Source organism: Trachypithecus francoisi, unplaced genomic scaffold, assembly GCF_009764315.1.
Source record: "Trachypithecus francoisi isolate TF-2019V2 unplaced genomic scaffold, Tfra_2.0 Lachesis_group3, whole genome shotgun sequence".
NCBI lineage: Eukaryota > Metazoa > Chordata > Mammalia > Primates > Cercopithecidae > Trachypithecus > Trachypithecus francoisi.
Window position 1 is genome coordinate 164862668 of NW_022681468.1, and position 16692 is coordinate 164879359.

General features: G+C 45.3%; 1 protein-coding gene across 5 annotated transcripts in view; it reads right to left on the reverse strand.

Moving 5' to 3' along the window:
* LOC117070996 (E3 ubiquitin-protein ligase HERC2-like) overlaps nucleotides 1–16211 on the reverse strand; it is a 57332-nt gene extending 41121 nt beyond the window's left edge. Inside the window, exons 1-4 of one of the 5 annotated variants that reach the window (XM_033190813.1) lie at nucleotides 16058–16210; nucleotides 11164–11355; nucleotides 6527–6680; nucleotides 592–699 (exon numbers count right to left, since the gene is read on the reverse strand). In XM_033190813.1, coding sequence (XP_033046704.1) covers nucleotides 592–699; nucleotides 6527–6680; nucleotides 11164–11184 — 283 coding nt within the window. In that variant the 5' untranslated portion in view covers nucleotides 11185–11355; nucleotides 16058–16210. Of the gene's footprint in view, nucleotides 1–591; nucleotides 700–1082; nucleotides 1239–6526; nucleotides 6681–11163; nucleotides 11356–16057 lie in introns of those variants that run through there. The other 4 variants (XM_033190817.1, XM_033190814.1, XM_033190815.1 and 1 more) reach the window with 4 other exon arrangements.
* Nucleotides 16212–16692: the final 481 nt, after the last annotated feature.

Consider the following 16692-nt stretch of genomic DNA (forward strand, 5'->3'; position numbering starts at 1 on the left):
GCCAATTCTAAAATACTCGGTAAAAGAGCATTTCACAAACCTCCCCAGATGTCCTCATCTGTGCCCGCTGGCCTCATGGAGCCTAGTAGCAAAGACAAGCCAGACACATGGCTGCCTCCATCTACATACAGAAGTCACTCCACACATGGCCATGCCCTCACTGTAGCCAGTAAGGAACAAACCCCTTGAAGAAGCTCTGTAGTATGCCAACCACGATCTCGCACAAGCCCTGGCACCCCACCCATCTCCAGCACCTTCTTCAACTGTCTGATGAGGTAGAGCCCATCCAACAGGGATATGGTGCACATATCACAGACAATTACTGTATTTAAAAGTATGGGGAAGAGGCAAGCAAACCTGTGTTTCATAGCTGAATAACGTTTTATCCCTTCCTCAAGACTTCCATGAGAATACAGTAGCAGCATTCTGTCCTACAAATGTGAAGGTTTGTGTCTACGGAGACACAGGTGGGCAGATGATGCCCTGCTCAACCTCCTGTCCTTACCTGACCGCACAGAGACAATCCTGGCTCAACCTCCTGTCCTTACCTGACCGCACAGAGACAATCCTGGCTCAACCTCCTGTCCTTACCTGACCGCACGGAGACGATCCTGTTGACGCCGTCCATGATTGTGAGAGGGTCATGGCGCCTCTCCGTGGAGCACTGCCGGTCAAATTCCACCCTGAGTCCTTCTGCACCTGGAGGACAGGAGAACACAAGACATAGCAACCACTTCAGATCAGCACCCAAAGTAGAAACAGTGCACTAAGGAGAAAGAGTGAAACTAAAACCACGTTTAACAGTGAATGAACAGCAGAAAGTCAGAAAGAACTGGCCTCAAAGACAAGCATCTCAGACTACCCGCCCCTTTCCCCAGCTCATCCCCACTGAAGATCATGTCTGTGGACTGGAAGGCCAGAAAACACTTCCACTTGGCCAATCTGTTTTGTGCTGTCACTCCTGGGCAGACTTTCCCACTGCAGCCCCACTCCCCGACCAAGCTTTACAGCGAAGCCCACACTGAGCAGGGGCTGCGGGAATGCCCAACGTGCAGCCCAGCCAGACGGCAGTTGTGGGTCACCTGGGGAGTGAGGAGCACCTCAACTCCTGGCATGTCCAGAGAACTGGAGAATCGCTTGGTGTGGAGAACCCGCACGTCTGGTGTGAGAGGTGTGCGAGCAGAGGCACAAGAGTTTTCCTTCAGGCTGGAAGATCTTTAAGGTCTAGCAGAGGATGGCAGTGAGGGGCCAGGAAAGAGGTAGGCGGGGAAGGAAGGAAGAAGGAAGGACGTGGGGCAGGGGCTCAGGTCCTCTCCCACGGTTACAGGGTTGAGAGGCTCGGACTGGTTTTAAGATACTATCTCTGGATGCTCTGTTGGGGGCTGATTCTGGGGAGACCACAGGAGGTGGGGAGTGGAAGCAGGAATACAGGGAGGCAGCTAGGATGTGACTGCTGGGGTGATAAACCGGGTGAGACCCCACGGTGCTCTAGCCCAGAATGTCTACAGTTAGGGAGAAATGGTTGAATTTGGAATATATTTTAAAAAGCAGAGAAAACAGGATTTGTTGGTGGTCTGGATATAAAGCAAGAGAGAAACAGAAGAGAAAAGGGGTCACAAGATTTTTGTCTAGGCAAATGTTGACTAGGAATATCCTTTGTTCTTTAAATTTCTTTCTTTTTTTTTTTGTTTCTCGTGACGGAGTCTCGCTCTATCGCCCAGGCTGGAGTGCAGTGGCTGGATCTCAGCTCACTGCAAGCTCTGCCTCCCGAGTTTACGCCATTCTCCTGCCTCAGCCTCCCGAGTAGCTGGGACTACAGGTGCCCGCCACCTCGCCTGGCTAGTTTTTTATATATATATATTTTTTTAGTAGAGACGGGGTTTCACCGTATTAGCCAGGATGGTCTCGATCTCCTGACCTCGTGAACCAGCCGTCTCGGCCTCCCAAAGTGCTGGGATTACAGGCTTGAGCCACCGCGCCCAGCCTGTTCTTTAAATTTCTATCATGAAGTAATACTTAAAGTTTAAAAACGCTTTTCTGGGCCAGATGTAGTGGTACACGCCTGTAATCCCAGCACTTTGGGAGACCAAGGCAGCCAGCTTGCTTGAGCTCAGGAGTTCAAGACAGGCCTGGACAACATGGTGAAATCCTTTCTCTACATAAAATTTTTAAAATTAACTGGACACGGCCTATAGTCCCAGTTACTCAGGAGGCTAAGGAAGGGGGATCGCCTGAGTCCAGAGGTTGGGGCTATAATGAGCCAAGATCGTACCACTGTACCCCAACCTGGGCGACAAAGTGACAAAGCTTTTCTGAATCTCACCTCATTCTAAAAGTTCAAGAAAAATGATTTCACGTAAAAACGAGCAAGATAAAAGTATAAGACCAAATACAATAAAAAGTTATTGTAAGAAAAAGGGAATAGGCTGGGCTCACACCTGTAATTCTCAACACTTTGGGAGGCCCAGCTGGGAGAATCGCTTGAGCCCAGGAGTTTGAGACAAGACTGGGCAACACAGAGAGACTCGTCTCCACAAAAAATAAAAATAAGTTAACCGTGCATGGTGGCACAAGCCTGTAGTCCCAGCTTCTCAGAAGGCTGATGGGGAAGGATGGCTTGAGCCTGGGAGGTCGAGGCTGCAGTGAGTCAGAATCATGCCACTGCACTGCAGCCTGGGTGTCAGAGCAAGACTGTCTCCAGAAAAAAAAAAAGTGAGAATAAGGAACAAAATAACATCCCTATAGGCAATAAAAGCTGGCCAGAAAGATATGCCCACTAAACACATCAATCCTGATCATTTCAAAACAAATGGAGTGAAATTAGAAAAATGATACAAGACATGAAAGAACCACATAAATCAGACAGGAAAACCAAAAAATTAAATAAAGCTGAAGACAGAATTACAATGAAAACAAAACTACATTCCAATGGAGACTAAAACAGAGTGTAAAATCAAATAAATACAGCAGATGTTACCTTAAGACAAATAGGAAAAAAGGAGAAAATTGTTCAAAAAGAAACAGAAGTAAAAGGTACTTGAAAGAGAAAGTAACCAACATTAACTCTAAAAGGCATGAACTATCCAATGCATGGATAGTTTTCTAGGGACTAAGTGTCCCTAGAAAAGACTGCTAAGCAAGGTTACAAAACAAACACTGCAGATTGTAACTCAAGAGAATGTCCTGCAAAACAGACTTGGGACGACAGACTAAAGGAACACCACTTATCCGAGAACATCACCGAGAACGGCCGCGCGAAGGCACGTTCTAGTAAAATCACCGAAAAAACACACGCAGCTTCTCACAGAGAACACCAAGAACGGCCGCGTGGACACACATTCTAGAAAAATCACCGAGAAAACACACGCGGCTTCTCACCAAAAACATCACCAAGAATGGCTGCACATTCTAGAAAAATCACCGAGAAAACACACGCGGCTTCTCACCAAAAACATCACCAAGAATGGCTGCACATTCTAGAAAAATCACCGAGAAAACACACGCGGCTTCTCACCAAAAACATCACCGGGCTTCTCACCGAGAACATCACCGAGAACGGCCCCGCGGGCGCACACTCCGGAAGGTCACCGAGAAAACACACGCGGCTTCTCACCAGGAACATCACCGAGAACATGCCACAAACACACATTCTAGTAAAATTACCAAAAAAACACACGCAACTTCTAACCAGGAACATCACCGAGAATGGCCAACGGGAAACATCACCGAGAACAGCCACACGAACGCACATTCTAGTAAAATTACCAAGAAAGCACACGCGGCTGCTAACCAAGAACATCACTGACAACGGCCACACGAACGCACATTCTAGTAAAATTACCAAGAAAGCACACGCGGCTGCTAACCAAGAACATCGCTGACAACGGCCACACGAACGCACATTCTAGTAAAATTACCAAGAAAGCACACGCGGCTGTTAACCAAGAACATCGCTGACAACGGCCACAAGAACGTACATTCTAGTAAAATTACCAAGAAAGCACAAGCGGCTGCTAACCAAGAACATCGCTGACAACGGCCACAAGAACGCACATTCTAGTAAAATTACCAAGAAAGCACACGCGGCTGCTAACCAAGAACATCGCTGACAACGGCCACAAGAACGCACATTCTAGTAAAATTAACAAGAAAACACAAGCGGCTTGTCACCAAAACGGCCACACAAACGCACATTCTAGTAAAATTACCGAGAAAACACATGCAACTTCTAACTGAGAACATCGCCAAGAACGGCCTCACGAACGTACATTCTAGAATTACCGAGAAAACACATGGCTTCTAACCAAGAACATTGCCGAGAACGGCCTCACGAACGTACATTCTAGAATTACGGAGAAAACACATGGCTTCTAACCAAGAACATTGCCGAGAACGGCCTCACGAACGTACATTCTAGAATTACGGAGAAAACACATGCAGCTTCTAACCAGGAACATTGCCGAGAATGGCCACACGAACGTACATTCTAGAATTACCGAGAAAACACATGCAGCTTCTAACCAAGAACATTGCCAAGAACGGCCACACGAACGTACATTCTAGTAGAATTACCAAGAAAAACACACACGGCTTCTAACCAGGAACATCACCGAGAACAGCCACACGAACGTACATTCTAGTAAAATTACTGAAAAAACACATGTGACTTCTAAGGGGAAAAGATGTTATCATTTTCACAGAGGAAAAAGACGTGACCCAAGCTTTTAATACCCAGAAAAACTATCTTTCAAATTCAAAGGACAAAAACTCTCGTGGACAAGTCTGATCTCAGGGGCTAATGAGGAATTCAGTAGAGTGCACTTCAGACCCCACAAGGACCAGTCAGTAAAACTAAGACTTGAAGACTGAAAGAAAGTACAGTATGTAACAGCTATTATGCTCTTGTAGATGCAGTATAATTATTTTAATAAATTTGAGGAAATTAGGGCATATTCTAAGATTTTTAAGAATTTCAGTAATTATACTGATGTTGGCAGTATTGAAATTATATCCTAAGTCTGTCATATATGCAATGTGGTTACGTAAAGCAAACGAAAAATCAGGAGATATTTTATCAAACACTATCTTGGAACCAGGATTTGATATGGAAGAAAAGAGAGGCAGATGTAACAGAAGAAGTACAGACCTTGTACTTTTGAATTTGAGTAGAAGGAATCAGCACATTAATTAGCCAGGCGAGGTGGCATGAGCCTGTACTCCTAGCTACTCAGGAGGCTGAGGCAGGAGCATCACTTGAGCCCAGGAATTTGAGGCTACAGTGAGCTATAACTGCACTACTGCACTCCAGCCTGGGTGACAGAGCAAGATCCTGTCTCTAAACAAATAAATACATAAATAAAACATACAAAATAAATAAAAGAAAACTATTTTTAAGTATCAGTATGGACTCAAAAGAATCCAGGGCAGATCCCAGGTGAAGAGCGGCAAGCTACCAAGGTCACCGTGTTCAGACTGCCCGGACGCTACCAAAGACCACCGGAATCACTCAGGGGCCACACTGAAGAGGCTGCCACTGTCCAGAAACAGGATAATCTCAGCTTTAACAAAGATAATCACAATAAAGTAAAACAATCACATATGTTTCAATCCATGAGTTCATAATAATATTTTAAAAAAAGGTCACCTTCAAGAAATGATAGGAAACCAATTCATTCTCTGGTAAACAGAAGGAAGAACCAAGCTTTTGTCTTTCTCAGGCAAACAGCACCTTGGGCAACCAACTATAGGATGAGGGGAAATATCTCTTTATAAGAAAGTATTCCAGCTAATAAATAAGCAAGAGATGATTCCACCAGAATAGTACTATTTGTAGCCCGTTGTGGGCCAACGGCCTCGGGTGCTAATAAGCCTCAGGGGCTGCTGATGTCACAAAAGAAACACAGGCAGGCAGGAGGGGCCTGCGGAGGCTGAGTCACAGCCACTAAGGAGCTGGCGAAAGGGGTGGAACTTATGGGCCTCCGAATCAGGCAGCACCTGGCAGAAGGACGGGACTGAGGAACACACTGAACAGCAGCACGCATGTCCAGTCAGCAGATTCAGGCTGCAGAGAAGCCTGCCAGATCAAAGGCCAGGGCCTCAGCGATTTTCTTCTTAATAATTTTTCTTGAGCTGTTAAAAAGAAAAGAAAGGTACACACATGGGTAACAGAAGCTGTCCAGAGATGCAAGTCAGTGATGGCTCAACGTCAGGACAGCATCACTCAGAGGGACGTCAGGGGACAGGCTGAAGGCTTCCGGAATCTGCCACAGGTTACGTCTAGACCTGGGTCATGATGACTAGGGCGTCTGCCTGATTATCATGACGCTAAACATTTACTTTGTGTGACTTTCTGTATGATTTATTGTGCAAAAGAAGTTTGTTAGAAAAGGGGAGAAAAGTGATTCTGAAGCAATTCTGTATCTTCTTTTTATAAAACGGAGACGGCTGTTTCTACTGAAGCAATTAGAGAATCACACCGTTCTGAAGGCGGAATCGCTGCAGCTCCTCCCTGGGGCCGGCCCCGTACCTGGTATCTTCACAGTGCCGCTGGTGGAGGTGTCGTCGGTGTAAGGGTGGCTGCTCTCCACCACCACAGGCTGAGAAGAGAGGCGGCCGCTCTGCGAGTCTGTGGCCACATCCTCCAACTCGGTGACGCAGAGCTCCAACAGCATATCTGCCACCTGGGGAGGAAGCAAGGACATGAACAAAGAGGCCGACAGTTCCACACCTGGTCACCTGCATGCCACCTCTGTCCGTCCTGCTCCAGAGCTCCACAAGGACAGGGTGGCAGACTGGAGGGCTTGGAGTTTGAGAAATTGAGTTCAAATCAGGGCTTGGCTTCCTTGCACATAAAACAGAGACAGCACAGAGCTTGAAAGGTGCTGTGAAGCTTAGAGATGATCTATATTAAAAAGTCGTTGGGGCCAGGCCTGGTGGCTCATGCCTGTAATCCCAGCACTTTGGGAGGCCAAGGCAGGCAGACCACCTGAAGTCGGGAGTTCAAGACCAGCCTGACCAACACGGAAAAAACCCATCTTTACTAAAAATACAAAATTAGCCAGGCATGGTGGCACACGCCTGTAATCCTGGCTACTCAGGAGGCTGAGGCAGGAGAATCGCTTGAACCCAGGAGGCGGAGGTTGTGGTGAGCCAAGATCGCACCATTGCACCCCAGCCTGGGTGACCCAAGCAAGACTGTGTCTCAAAAAAAAAAAAAAAAAAAAAGTCACTGGGTGCAGTGCAGTGGCTCATGCCTGTAATACAAGCACTTTGGGAGGCTGAGGCAGGCAGATCACGTGAGGTGAGGAGTTCGAGATCAGCCTGGCCAATATGGTGAAACCCCACCTCTACTAAAAATACAAACAATGAGCCGGGGGTGGGGGCCTGTGCCTGTAGTCCCAGCTACTCAGGACGCTGAGACAGGAGAATTGCGTGAACTCAGGAGGTGAAGGTTGCAGAGCTAAGAATGCGCCACTGCACTCCAGCCTGATGGAGAGAGAGAGGCTCCGACTCAAAAAAAAAAGAAAAGAAAAAAAAAGTAGTTGGAAGGCTCCCAACACACACAACACTTAACACGTGCCAGCTGATCAGATGAAACACCGTGGTAACAACAGCTTCATTTCACACCAAGACACGATCACTTCCTAGTGAGGAAAGCTGGCCTCGGAAACCAAACTATCAAGGGAAGGAGCATCCAGAGGGTGAAAACGGCCACAATCCTAGAAGGCAGCGGAGCCCGGTGGGAGGGGCAGGAATCAGGAACCATCAAGCAGCCCAGGCCGGACAGAGAGTCTGTGACACGAAGGACCACCGGCCCCAACACGGCTGCCCCTCCTGACCCAGTACACTAGGGGTCAGACCCACGCCACATTCTCAACAATCCACAGTGTTCTTATTTTATTTTAAAAATTACTGGTGATTCACAATCACCAATTGTAACCTTTTACAATTAAGGTTAAGAGTGGTGATGATAACCTCTGTTATTTTTAAAAATAAATGAGAGAATATGTCATAATAGCAATAATCTATTAACCCCAAAATTTTTAATCCAGAAAAAAATAAAACTCTTCTAATGCCCATTCTATACTTTTTAGAAACAGATTATTCTTTTCTCTATTTTTCCTCATATGTAGGTAAGAAATAGCTTTGCTTAGTAAACATATTATTATATATTAATAACAAACTAATATCACTGTAATGTAGGCATAATTTAAAATCTAAATTTCTCTCTCTGAGTCCCAAATATCAGGTTAGGGCAGGACACAGAAATAGCCATCTTGCCAACCTGGCAAGGGCAGTAAGAAAACGGCCGTATCCTTATTCCTGTCTCTCCTGGAACCTGGTTGAGTTACTGAAAGCAGATGTCGGCATCATCAAGCGCCCGTGTGCAGAGTTGACCAGGGGCTCTGGCCTTCAAAGGCTACTCTGCCAAAGGCATCATCTGCAGAGGGATCATGACAGAGCTGCGGCTCAGAGCACTTAGGGTTCCAACCCATCTCTTCCACCTACCAGCAAAGTGAGTGTCCTCAAGCTGTAACAACCTCTCAGCCTCAGTTTCCTCATCCATTTATAAAGGTAACCCCTACCCTTTGTACTGAGAATGCGGGATGTGCATGGCAAAGGCTCAGAATTATTTTAAATTGAAGTTCTCATTCATACCCTTCCCTCTCACAAATGCAATAAACTTATGAAAAATAATAACAGTGCATAATTATGGCAATTCACCTCGATTTCATCTCTTAGAATTATGCCAAGTAACTCATCTCAAAAAACTAGAAAAAAGGAAAACTATAACTTTTTAGTTCTTCATGAATAGCAGATGAAGAAATAACAAGCCCCTACAATATCCACCAAACCTTTGCTGTGCTTTCAAGACTGCTCAGCTCTACTTAAGTGCTTTATCATTTTGGTGATCATGTAAGTTACTAAAATTTCTGATTATCAGAAGCTTTAACGTTCCAGAATTGCAGATAAAGGACTATGAACTTGCATTTAATGATTTTTTTAAAAAATCTAATTCTACTTAAAAACTTTAGAAGTTCCTTTAAAGAGAATATTCTTCTAACTAAAGCCAAAAATCATAATAGGCACAGAAACTGCCTAAACTAAGCGACAGAGTAAGACTTTCCTCCACACAAAGTAGTCACCCAGAGAAAGGGATGAGGTATCTGTAGCCAGGAAGGACATCTCAGGCTCCCTGGCAGGGCAGAGCATGGCTGCTGATTGCGTTCTTAAGGAAGCCCACGGCCTTTAGGACTGATTAGTCCTATTTCTAAGACACAGTAATAAGACATTCACTTTATACTGCACACCTACAGACCAGTTCAACAGCTACTAGCCACATGTGCCTCAAGTTGAGTGTTTTAAAACCTTCAGTTCCTCAGGTGCACTAGCCATATTTCAGTGCTCAGTGTCGTATGTAGCTGGTGCCAACAGTCCCAGATGGCTCCTGTCCAGAACATTTCCACAAGGACAAAGTCCTATGGACCCAGTGCTACCAAACATTAAAAACATTTTAAAGCTATAATAGTTAAAATACCATAGTATTAGAGTCTAAAAAGTTTTGTAAATAGACCCAAATGCATACAGGAATTTAGAATATGATAAAACTGGTTTTTAAATCACCAGGGAAAAGAAGAATTGTTCAATAAATGATGTTAGGGCAACCGGTTTACCATCTAGGAAAAAAATAAAGTTGGATCCCTATTTTATTCTTACATCAAAATAAATCCCAGGTGCCTAAAAAATGTAAACAATACATGAAATCATAAAAAACTTAGAAGAAGGCCGGGCGTGGTGGCTCATGCCTGTAATCCCAGCACTTTGGAAGGCTGAGGTGGGTGGACCACTTGAGGTTAGCAGTTGGAGACCAGCTGGGCCAACATGGTCAAACCCTGTCTCAACTGAAAATACAAAAATTAGCCAGGCGTCGAAGCACGCCTGTAATCCCAGCTACTCGGGGAACTGAGGCACAAGAATCACTTGATCCCGGGAGGCAGAGGTGATCCCGGGAGGCCGAGATCACACCACCTCACTCCAGCCCTGCTGAAGGAGACTGTCTCAAAAAACTTAGAAGAAAATTTGGAAGAATTTATTTAAAACAATGTCACATAAGCAAGCATTTTTTTTTCAGCATAATACAAAACTCAGAAGGCATAAATGAAAAAAACTGACAGATCTGATCATATAATAATTAAAAATTTCTACATGGCAAAAAAATATCAAACTAATAACAAAAGATAAACTGGGGTAGAAACTGTAAGACATACAATAGAAAAGGGACTTAAAGAACTCTGACAAATCATTTTTAAAAAGATGCACAAATCAGGCCGGGCACGGTGGCTCACACCTGTAATCCCAGCACTTTGGGAGGCCGAGGCAGGCAGAACACAAGGTCAGGAGATCGAGACCATCCTGGCTAACACCGTGAAACCCTGTCTCTACTAAAAATACAAAAAATACAAAAAAGCTAGCCATGCGTGGTGGTGGGCGCCTGTAGTCCCAGCTACTCAGGAGGCTGAGGCAGGAGAATGGCGTGAACCCGGGAGGCGGAGGTTGCAGTGAGCCGAGATCACGCCACTGCACTCCAGCCTGGGTGACAGAGTAAGACCCCGTCTCAAAAAAAAAAAAAAAAAAAAAAGACGCACAAATCAGTTGTAAAACAAGTAAAGGGGCAGGCGCGATGGCTCATGCCTGTAATCCCAGCACTTTGGGAGGCCGAGGCAGGTGGATCAAGAGGTCAGGAGATCCAGACCATCCTGGCGAACACGGTGAAACCCCGTCTCTACTAAAAATACAAAAAAAATTAGCCGGGCGAAGTGGCGGGCGCCTGCAGTCCCAGTTACTCGGGAGGCTGAGGCAGGAGAATGGCATGAACCTGGGAGGTGGAGCTTGCAGTGAGCCGAGATGGCGCCACTGCACTCCAGCCTGGGCGACAGAGCAAGACTCCGTCTCAAAAAAATAAACAACAAAAAACAGGGAAAGGATGTCACTGGGGTAAATGCTAAAATGTTTTGTTCTAAAGGAGTGCTCCTAACCTGCTGTCTACTAGGATGAAATCCAGCACAAGATCACCGGCGATCTACAGCTGCTCTCCCTTGGAGAGGAGGTTGGCCCCATGTGGAGGAGGTAGGGTCAGACGGCCCCGCCCTCCCTGAGACTCACCTGCAGGTAGGCAGTCCCCATACAGGAAAGCACCGCAGACAGCACGTCCCTGCCCCTGTCCCCGGCCCGGCTGCACACCGACAGCTTGAGCAGGTCTACCACCACACGGGTGTCATCCGCAATCAGCAGACTGGTGAACTCATCCAAGGCCTAAGGCTCCAGACCTGCTGCTTTATTTTGGCTTTCAACATCCTAAGTCAAATGACATCCAACAATTAACATGAGGAATGATATGTTAAGAGATAAAGAGTCACCAGTTTACCCACAAACTCAGAGAACACATGAATACCAACGAGTAAGAAACTTGAAGGTGTTTAAGACCTTAAGAAAACAGATTAAGAAATGACGGCCCCTAAAATCTCCACCAAGCCATGTACTATGTTTTCAAGACCAATGAACTGTTGTATTACCAATAGCATTTATCAAAAAGGGATGACTTAAGCTACAAAGAAATGACAATTTATTACGGGGTCCAAGTTTGGAGCACAGGCAGATACTACAGGGGGAGTTTTGGAATGAAGCTGCATCTTGTATAATCTACCCATAAGGTATGCTTGAAATGGTTTATAAACTACATTTGTATTCTATAATTGTATATATTTTGTCTAGATCCTCTCCATAATTCTTTCCTGGAATCTTATTTCAAATGACTCACTGGCATGTAACATGCTCTCCATAGTCTCTCTCTCCTTGGGTTCACTGAAAACATCACACATAAAAGTCTTCTCATTACCACTCGTGTACTTCCCATTCCTGCCCTGTTAGCCTAAACATACTGCATCTTGATCCTTCACCTCCTCTCCTTGTTTGCTATGAGCCAATTCGCAGCATCACTGCACCCCCAGCTCCCACCCCACAGAGGTGCCTTGCCCAGGATGGCCGCGCCGCCCCCACGCCACCCCGCCCGGCTTGTCAGCACACAGGAGCCTCCTGGAGGGCAGCATCAGGACAGAACTTGCGGAAAGTGGAAAGGCCCTTGTCAGAGCCAGGGACTCCCACGGCTTCTGACCCAGCATGGGAACCGCTGTGCCGAGCAGGAGTATGTCAACCCCTTCTCATCCGCCAGGCACAGTCTGGCTCCCCAGAGGAAGAACAAGAGCCAGGGAAGTGCCTCTTTTCTCTCCTGCTTTCTGGACCTCAGCAAATCCAGTGTGACTCTTTCCACAAACATAAACAAGCTGGGCGAAGGACAGCCCCCCATGTTCCCCTTAGGGGAACATGACCCAACCAGGGTCCCTGGAAATCACACCACTCTGATTTAGGAACAAGGTTCTTCTCCCTTTAGGGAAACAGACCTTGCTCCTGCCTCTGCATGGAGACCCAAGGAGTAAGTGAAATTCATTATAAATGATGACATTCCAGAACATAACTCACTGAAGGACAGCAAAAGCATTCAGTGAAACATATCAACAAGAATATCTTTAGTCTTGAGATTGAAATGTACCTACCATTTTTTTTAATGAGGGTGTCTTAAAAACACGCACACACACAAAGAAAATATGTCTAGAAGAATTGCCAAGGAAGAAAATCACGAGCGGCATATCCTAAAATGTGAATTATAGCTTAATACTAATATTAAAATTGCTTTGCCTTAAATTCATGAGTCAAGCCAAAACTGAAATAATAGAAATACAGGGTTACAACGTGGATAATGCCTATGTCTCATAAATAAATTGGGGAAAAGAAATCATATCATCCTTTTACCTAAAAACAAAAATGTTGCCTTCCTCGAATAAGTGCTGCATTAAACCCTCACACCAGGAGACTGCCAAACATGAGAAGTTGATTCCAAGCACCTAATTCATAAATAGAGTCTTTCTTTTTACCATGGATGGTTATCAATAATTTCCGTAGGACATATTTTCTGCCAGCAGTAACAGCATAATAAATCAAGGGTTCCAAATGTAATTAAAAATAAAGTGTTTGTTCCCAAGGTGAGAAGGCTGGCAAGGGAGCACACATGAGCAGGGGCTGGCCTGGTGTGGGGAGCACCCTGGCAGGCTGGAGAGGGCATCCACACATGGGGGGTTGGAGAGGGAGGGCCAGGCCAAGCCAAGTGAGGAAGGTGCCACACTCTGGGTCAACATGGAGGTGGGGGGGGGTCAGAGGTCACATAGGGTGACCGTGGAGTGCCAGAGGCTGTACAGAGGAAGAAGGGTGCCCACCACGGAGTGGGGGACAGCCAAGATCGGAGGTTGATTATCTAAGGGGACTGAACTGTAAGTAAACAGCCTGCTGATGACAGGAGCCAGGTTTCCCACTGTCAGAGAAGAAAGTTATAAATACAGAAAGGGTGAAAACTAGAATGAATCCCAGTTGGATTAGAATCAATCATATTGGTGTGAACCGGTGGTTTTCCATAAACGTAAATTTATAACAACATAAATACTGATGTGGGCCAAACACGGTGGCTCATGCCTGTAATCCCAGCACTATGAGAGGATGAGGCAGGCAGATCACTCAAGCCCAGCCCAAGACCACCCTGGGCAACATGGCGAAACCCTATCTCTAAAAAAAATAAAAAGAAAAAAATACAAAAATTAGCCAGGTGTGGTGGTGCATGCTTATAGTTCCAGCTACTTGGGAGGCTGAGGATGGCTTAAGACCAGGAGGTTGAGGCTGCAGTGAGCCAAGATTGTGCCACTGTACTCCAGCCTGGGCAACAGAACAAGACCCTGTCTAAAAGAAAACAAAACAAAAAACTGATGTATGTACCTATTATGTTACACGCACGCATATTCATTCTCTAGCTCTGTCACCCAAACAGCAACAAGCACACAAAAGGCCCAGATCTTGACCTCTAAATGCCCTTCTCCACCAGAAAGAACTAGGACTTGTCAGAGAAACAACTGATTCCTATGTTGGAGCCTAAAACATCTTGTTGGAGCCTGGAATTTTGTGTTGTGCCAAAAAGGAAATACTCAAAGAATGATAGGAATATGCTAGAAGAGCAGATACAATTCTACCAACTATTTAAAGAATTAACCCCAGTCCTTCACCAACTCTTCCAAAAAACAGAAGAGAAAGGAACACCCTCCAATCTATGAAGCCAATATTGCCATAATACCCAAAGCAAAGACATCACAAGAAAACTACAGAGCCATATCCCTTATGAATACAGATGTAAAAATCTTCAACGAAATAGCAGCAAACCAAATCTAGCAACATATAAAAGCATTATACACCAAAAAAATATGGAAAGAGGGAGAGTAGGAATAAGCCCTGTGGTACTGGACTGGAATTAAAAGTATTGATGTGGGCTGTTAATAGTTTTTAATATAGAGATAAATGCAGAAGGATAAATCAATGCTCGTTTGTATAGATCTATTTGCTGAGAGGGCCTAACCAAAGACACTCAGTAACAGTCGGCTTAGCAAGCACCCAGATCTTGGTTTCCAACTCCTACAAGCCACTAGCAGGAACCATGGCTTCTTGGAGAAATGGCTGATTCCAGGCAGGGGCAGGGTAGGTGAAAGATGAGTCTCGAGCACACTGTTGTGCCAGAAATGAAGCAAGACCCCTAAGAATTACGGGGACACATCAGACAATGGAACCAGTCCACAGGGTTCCCAATAACCAGTCCACGTGAGTCCCAATAACCAGGTCCCAATGACCAGTCCACAGGAGTCCCAGTGACTGAGTCCCAATGACCAGTCCATGGGAGTCCCAGTGACCGAGTCCCAGTGATCAGTCCAAGGGAGTCCCAACGACCAATCCGGTTCCAATGACCAGTCCACGTGAGTCCCAATAACCAGGTCCCAATGACCAGTCCACAGGGTCCCAATGACTGAGTCCCAATGACCAAGTCTGGGACAATTTGGGTGTCAAATAATGACAGTAATGAATGTCACTATTTGACTAAAACAGGAACTCCTGAATCTACACAATATAAACAGACAGAAAGGTAGGTAGGTAGGTACGTAGAAGACAGATGGATGAGAAGGGAAAGCCTTCTCTTGCAAAAAAATGGCAACAATTACAACCAGAAGTAACAATAAATGTGAAAAATGAAAATGTGACCACCACCGCGGTACTAATGGATTCAGCTAGAATCTTTTAAGATGCTAAAAACTGGGAGGTAAAAGTATAATGAGGAACAAGACATTGGGATAATCTCAAAAGTGTCTCCCCATGAGTACTAAACACACTTACTGATTTCCAGTGGAGAAACTTGGCAGAGACCCTTAACCAAGTGATAAGCGATCTCACCAATAATGCAGCAAAATCAGAAATGCCCGAGTCCCAGTGGAGGCACTGAGAAGAATTCTGCACCACTCCTGCGCTATCTCACCAACGATGCAGCAAATCAACAACACCTGAGTCCCAGCGGAGGCACTGAGAAGAATTCTGCACCACTCCTGCGCTATCTCACCAACGATGCAGCAAATCAACAACACCTGAGTCCCAGCGGAGGCACTGAGAAGAATTCTGCACCACTCCTGCGCTATCTCACCAACGATGCAGCAAATCAACAACACCTGAGTCCCAGCGGAGGCACTGAGAAGAATTCTGCACCACTCCTGTGGTGTCTGTCAAAACGAAGGACTGTTCCACACTGAAGACCAAAGAGGCAGTGTGCAATCCTAGGTTGGGTGCTGGACCTATAAGGATACTATTGGGATGATGAGCAAAATCCAAATATGTCTGTGGGTTTGAAAGTAATCCTGGATCAAGCTGTAGTCCTGATACTCAAGGAATATACGTGGAAGCAGTAAGCAGTGACAGGGACTGTGTCCTGCAACATTCCCACAAATGCTTCAAAGATGCTAACAAGTGGAAAGCCCAGGTGAATGGGATAGGAATCAACTGTGTTCCACTCCTAAGTACTATTTCTACTTCTGTGTACATTTAAGATTATTTCACAATACAAAGTTAAAGAAGAATGCCTCTTCACCTCTTTGGTTTTGGTCATGGTTTCTGCAATGATGCTTGCGGCTCCCAGGTCATCCGTCACTGGGATAAACGGCCGAGCGGAGGCTGAGGGGGCCGATGGAGTCACTGCAGAGGGGGTCACCACGTCCTCAGAGGAAGCAATCTAGTCAAAGAGTGCACAGTAGGGGATGTTTAAGGGGAAAAACTCAACAACGTAACATATTTCCTACGCAAGTCCCAAATGCTTTACCTAAAACTACTTGGGCTGTTTAGAATGTTCCAGAGTTTACAGAGGTAACATGCTGCCTACCTGACATAGCCACTACCACCCCCAGCGGGGCCTAGGACAGTTGTGCAAAGTCAAGTACACTCATAGTTTCAAGAAAACTATTAATCACAACAGATCCATGAACCAGACTAAAATGAGTTCACGTTATCTTCAAGTTGGTTTTTTCCCCCAAAATAAGTCACTAAAATTCTTGACTATCAGAACTTTAAGGTTTCAGAATTGCAGATAAAGGACTGTGAACTTGCACTTAATGATTTTTTGAATTAGATTTAAAAAAAAAAAAAATTTTTTTTTAAGATTTTTTGAATTAGATTTTTTTAAAAAAGAAATCTAATTCCACTTAAGCACTTTAAAAGCTCCTTTACAGA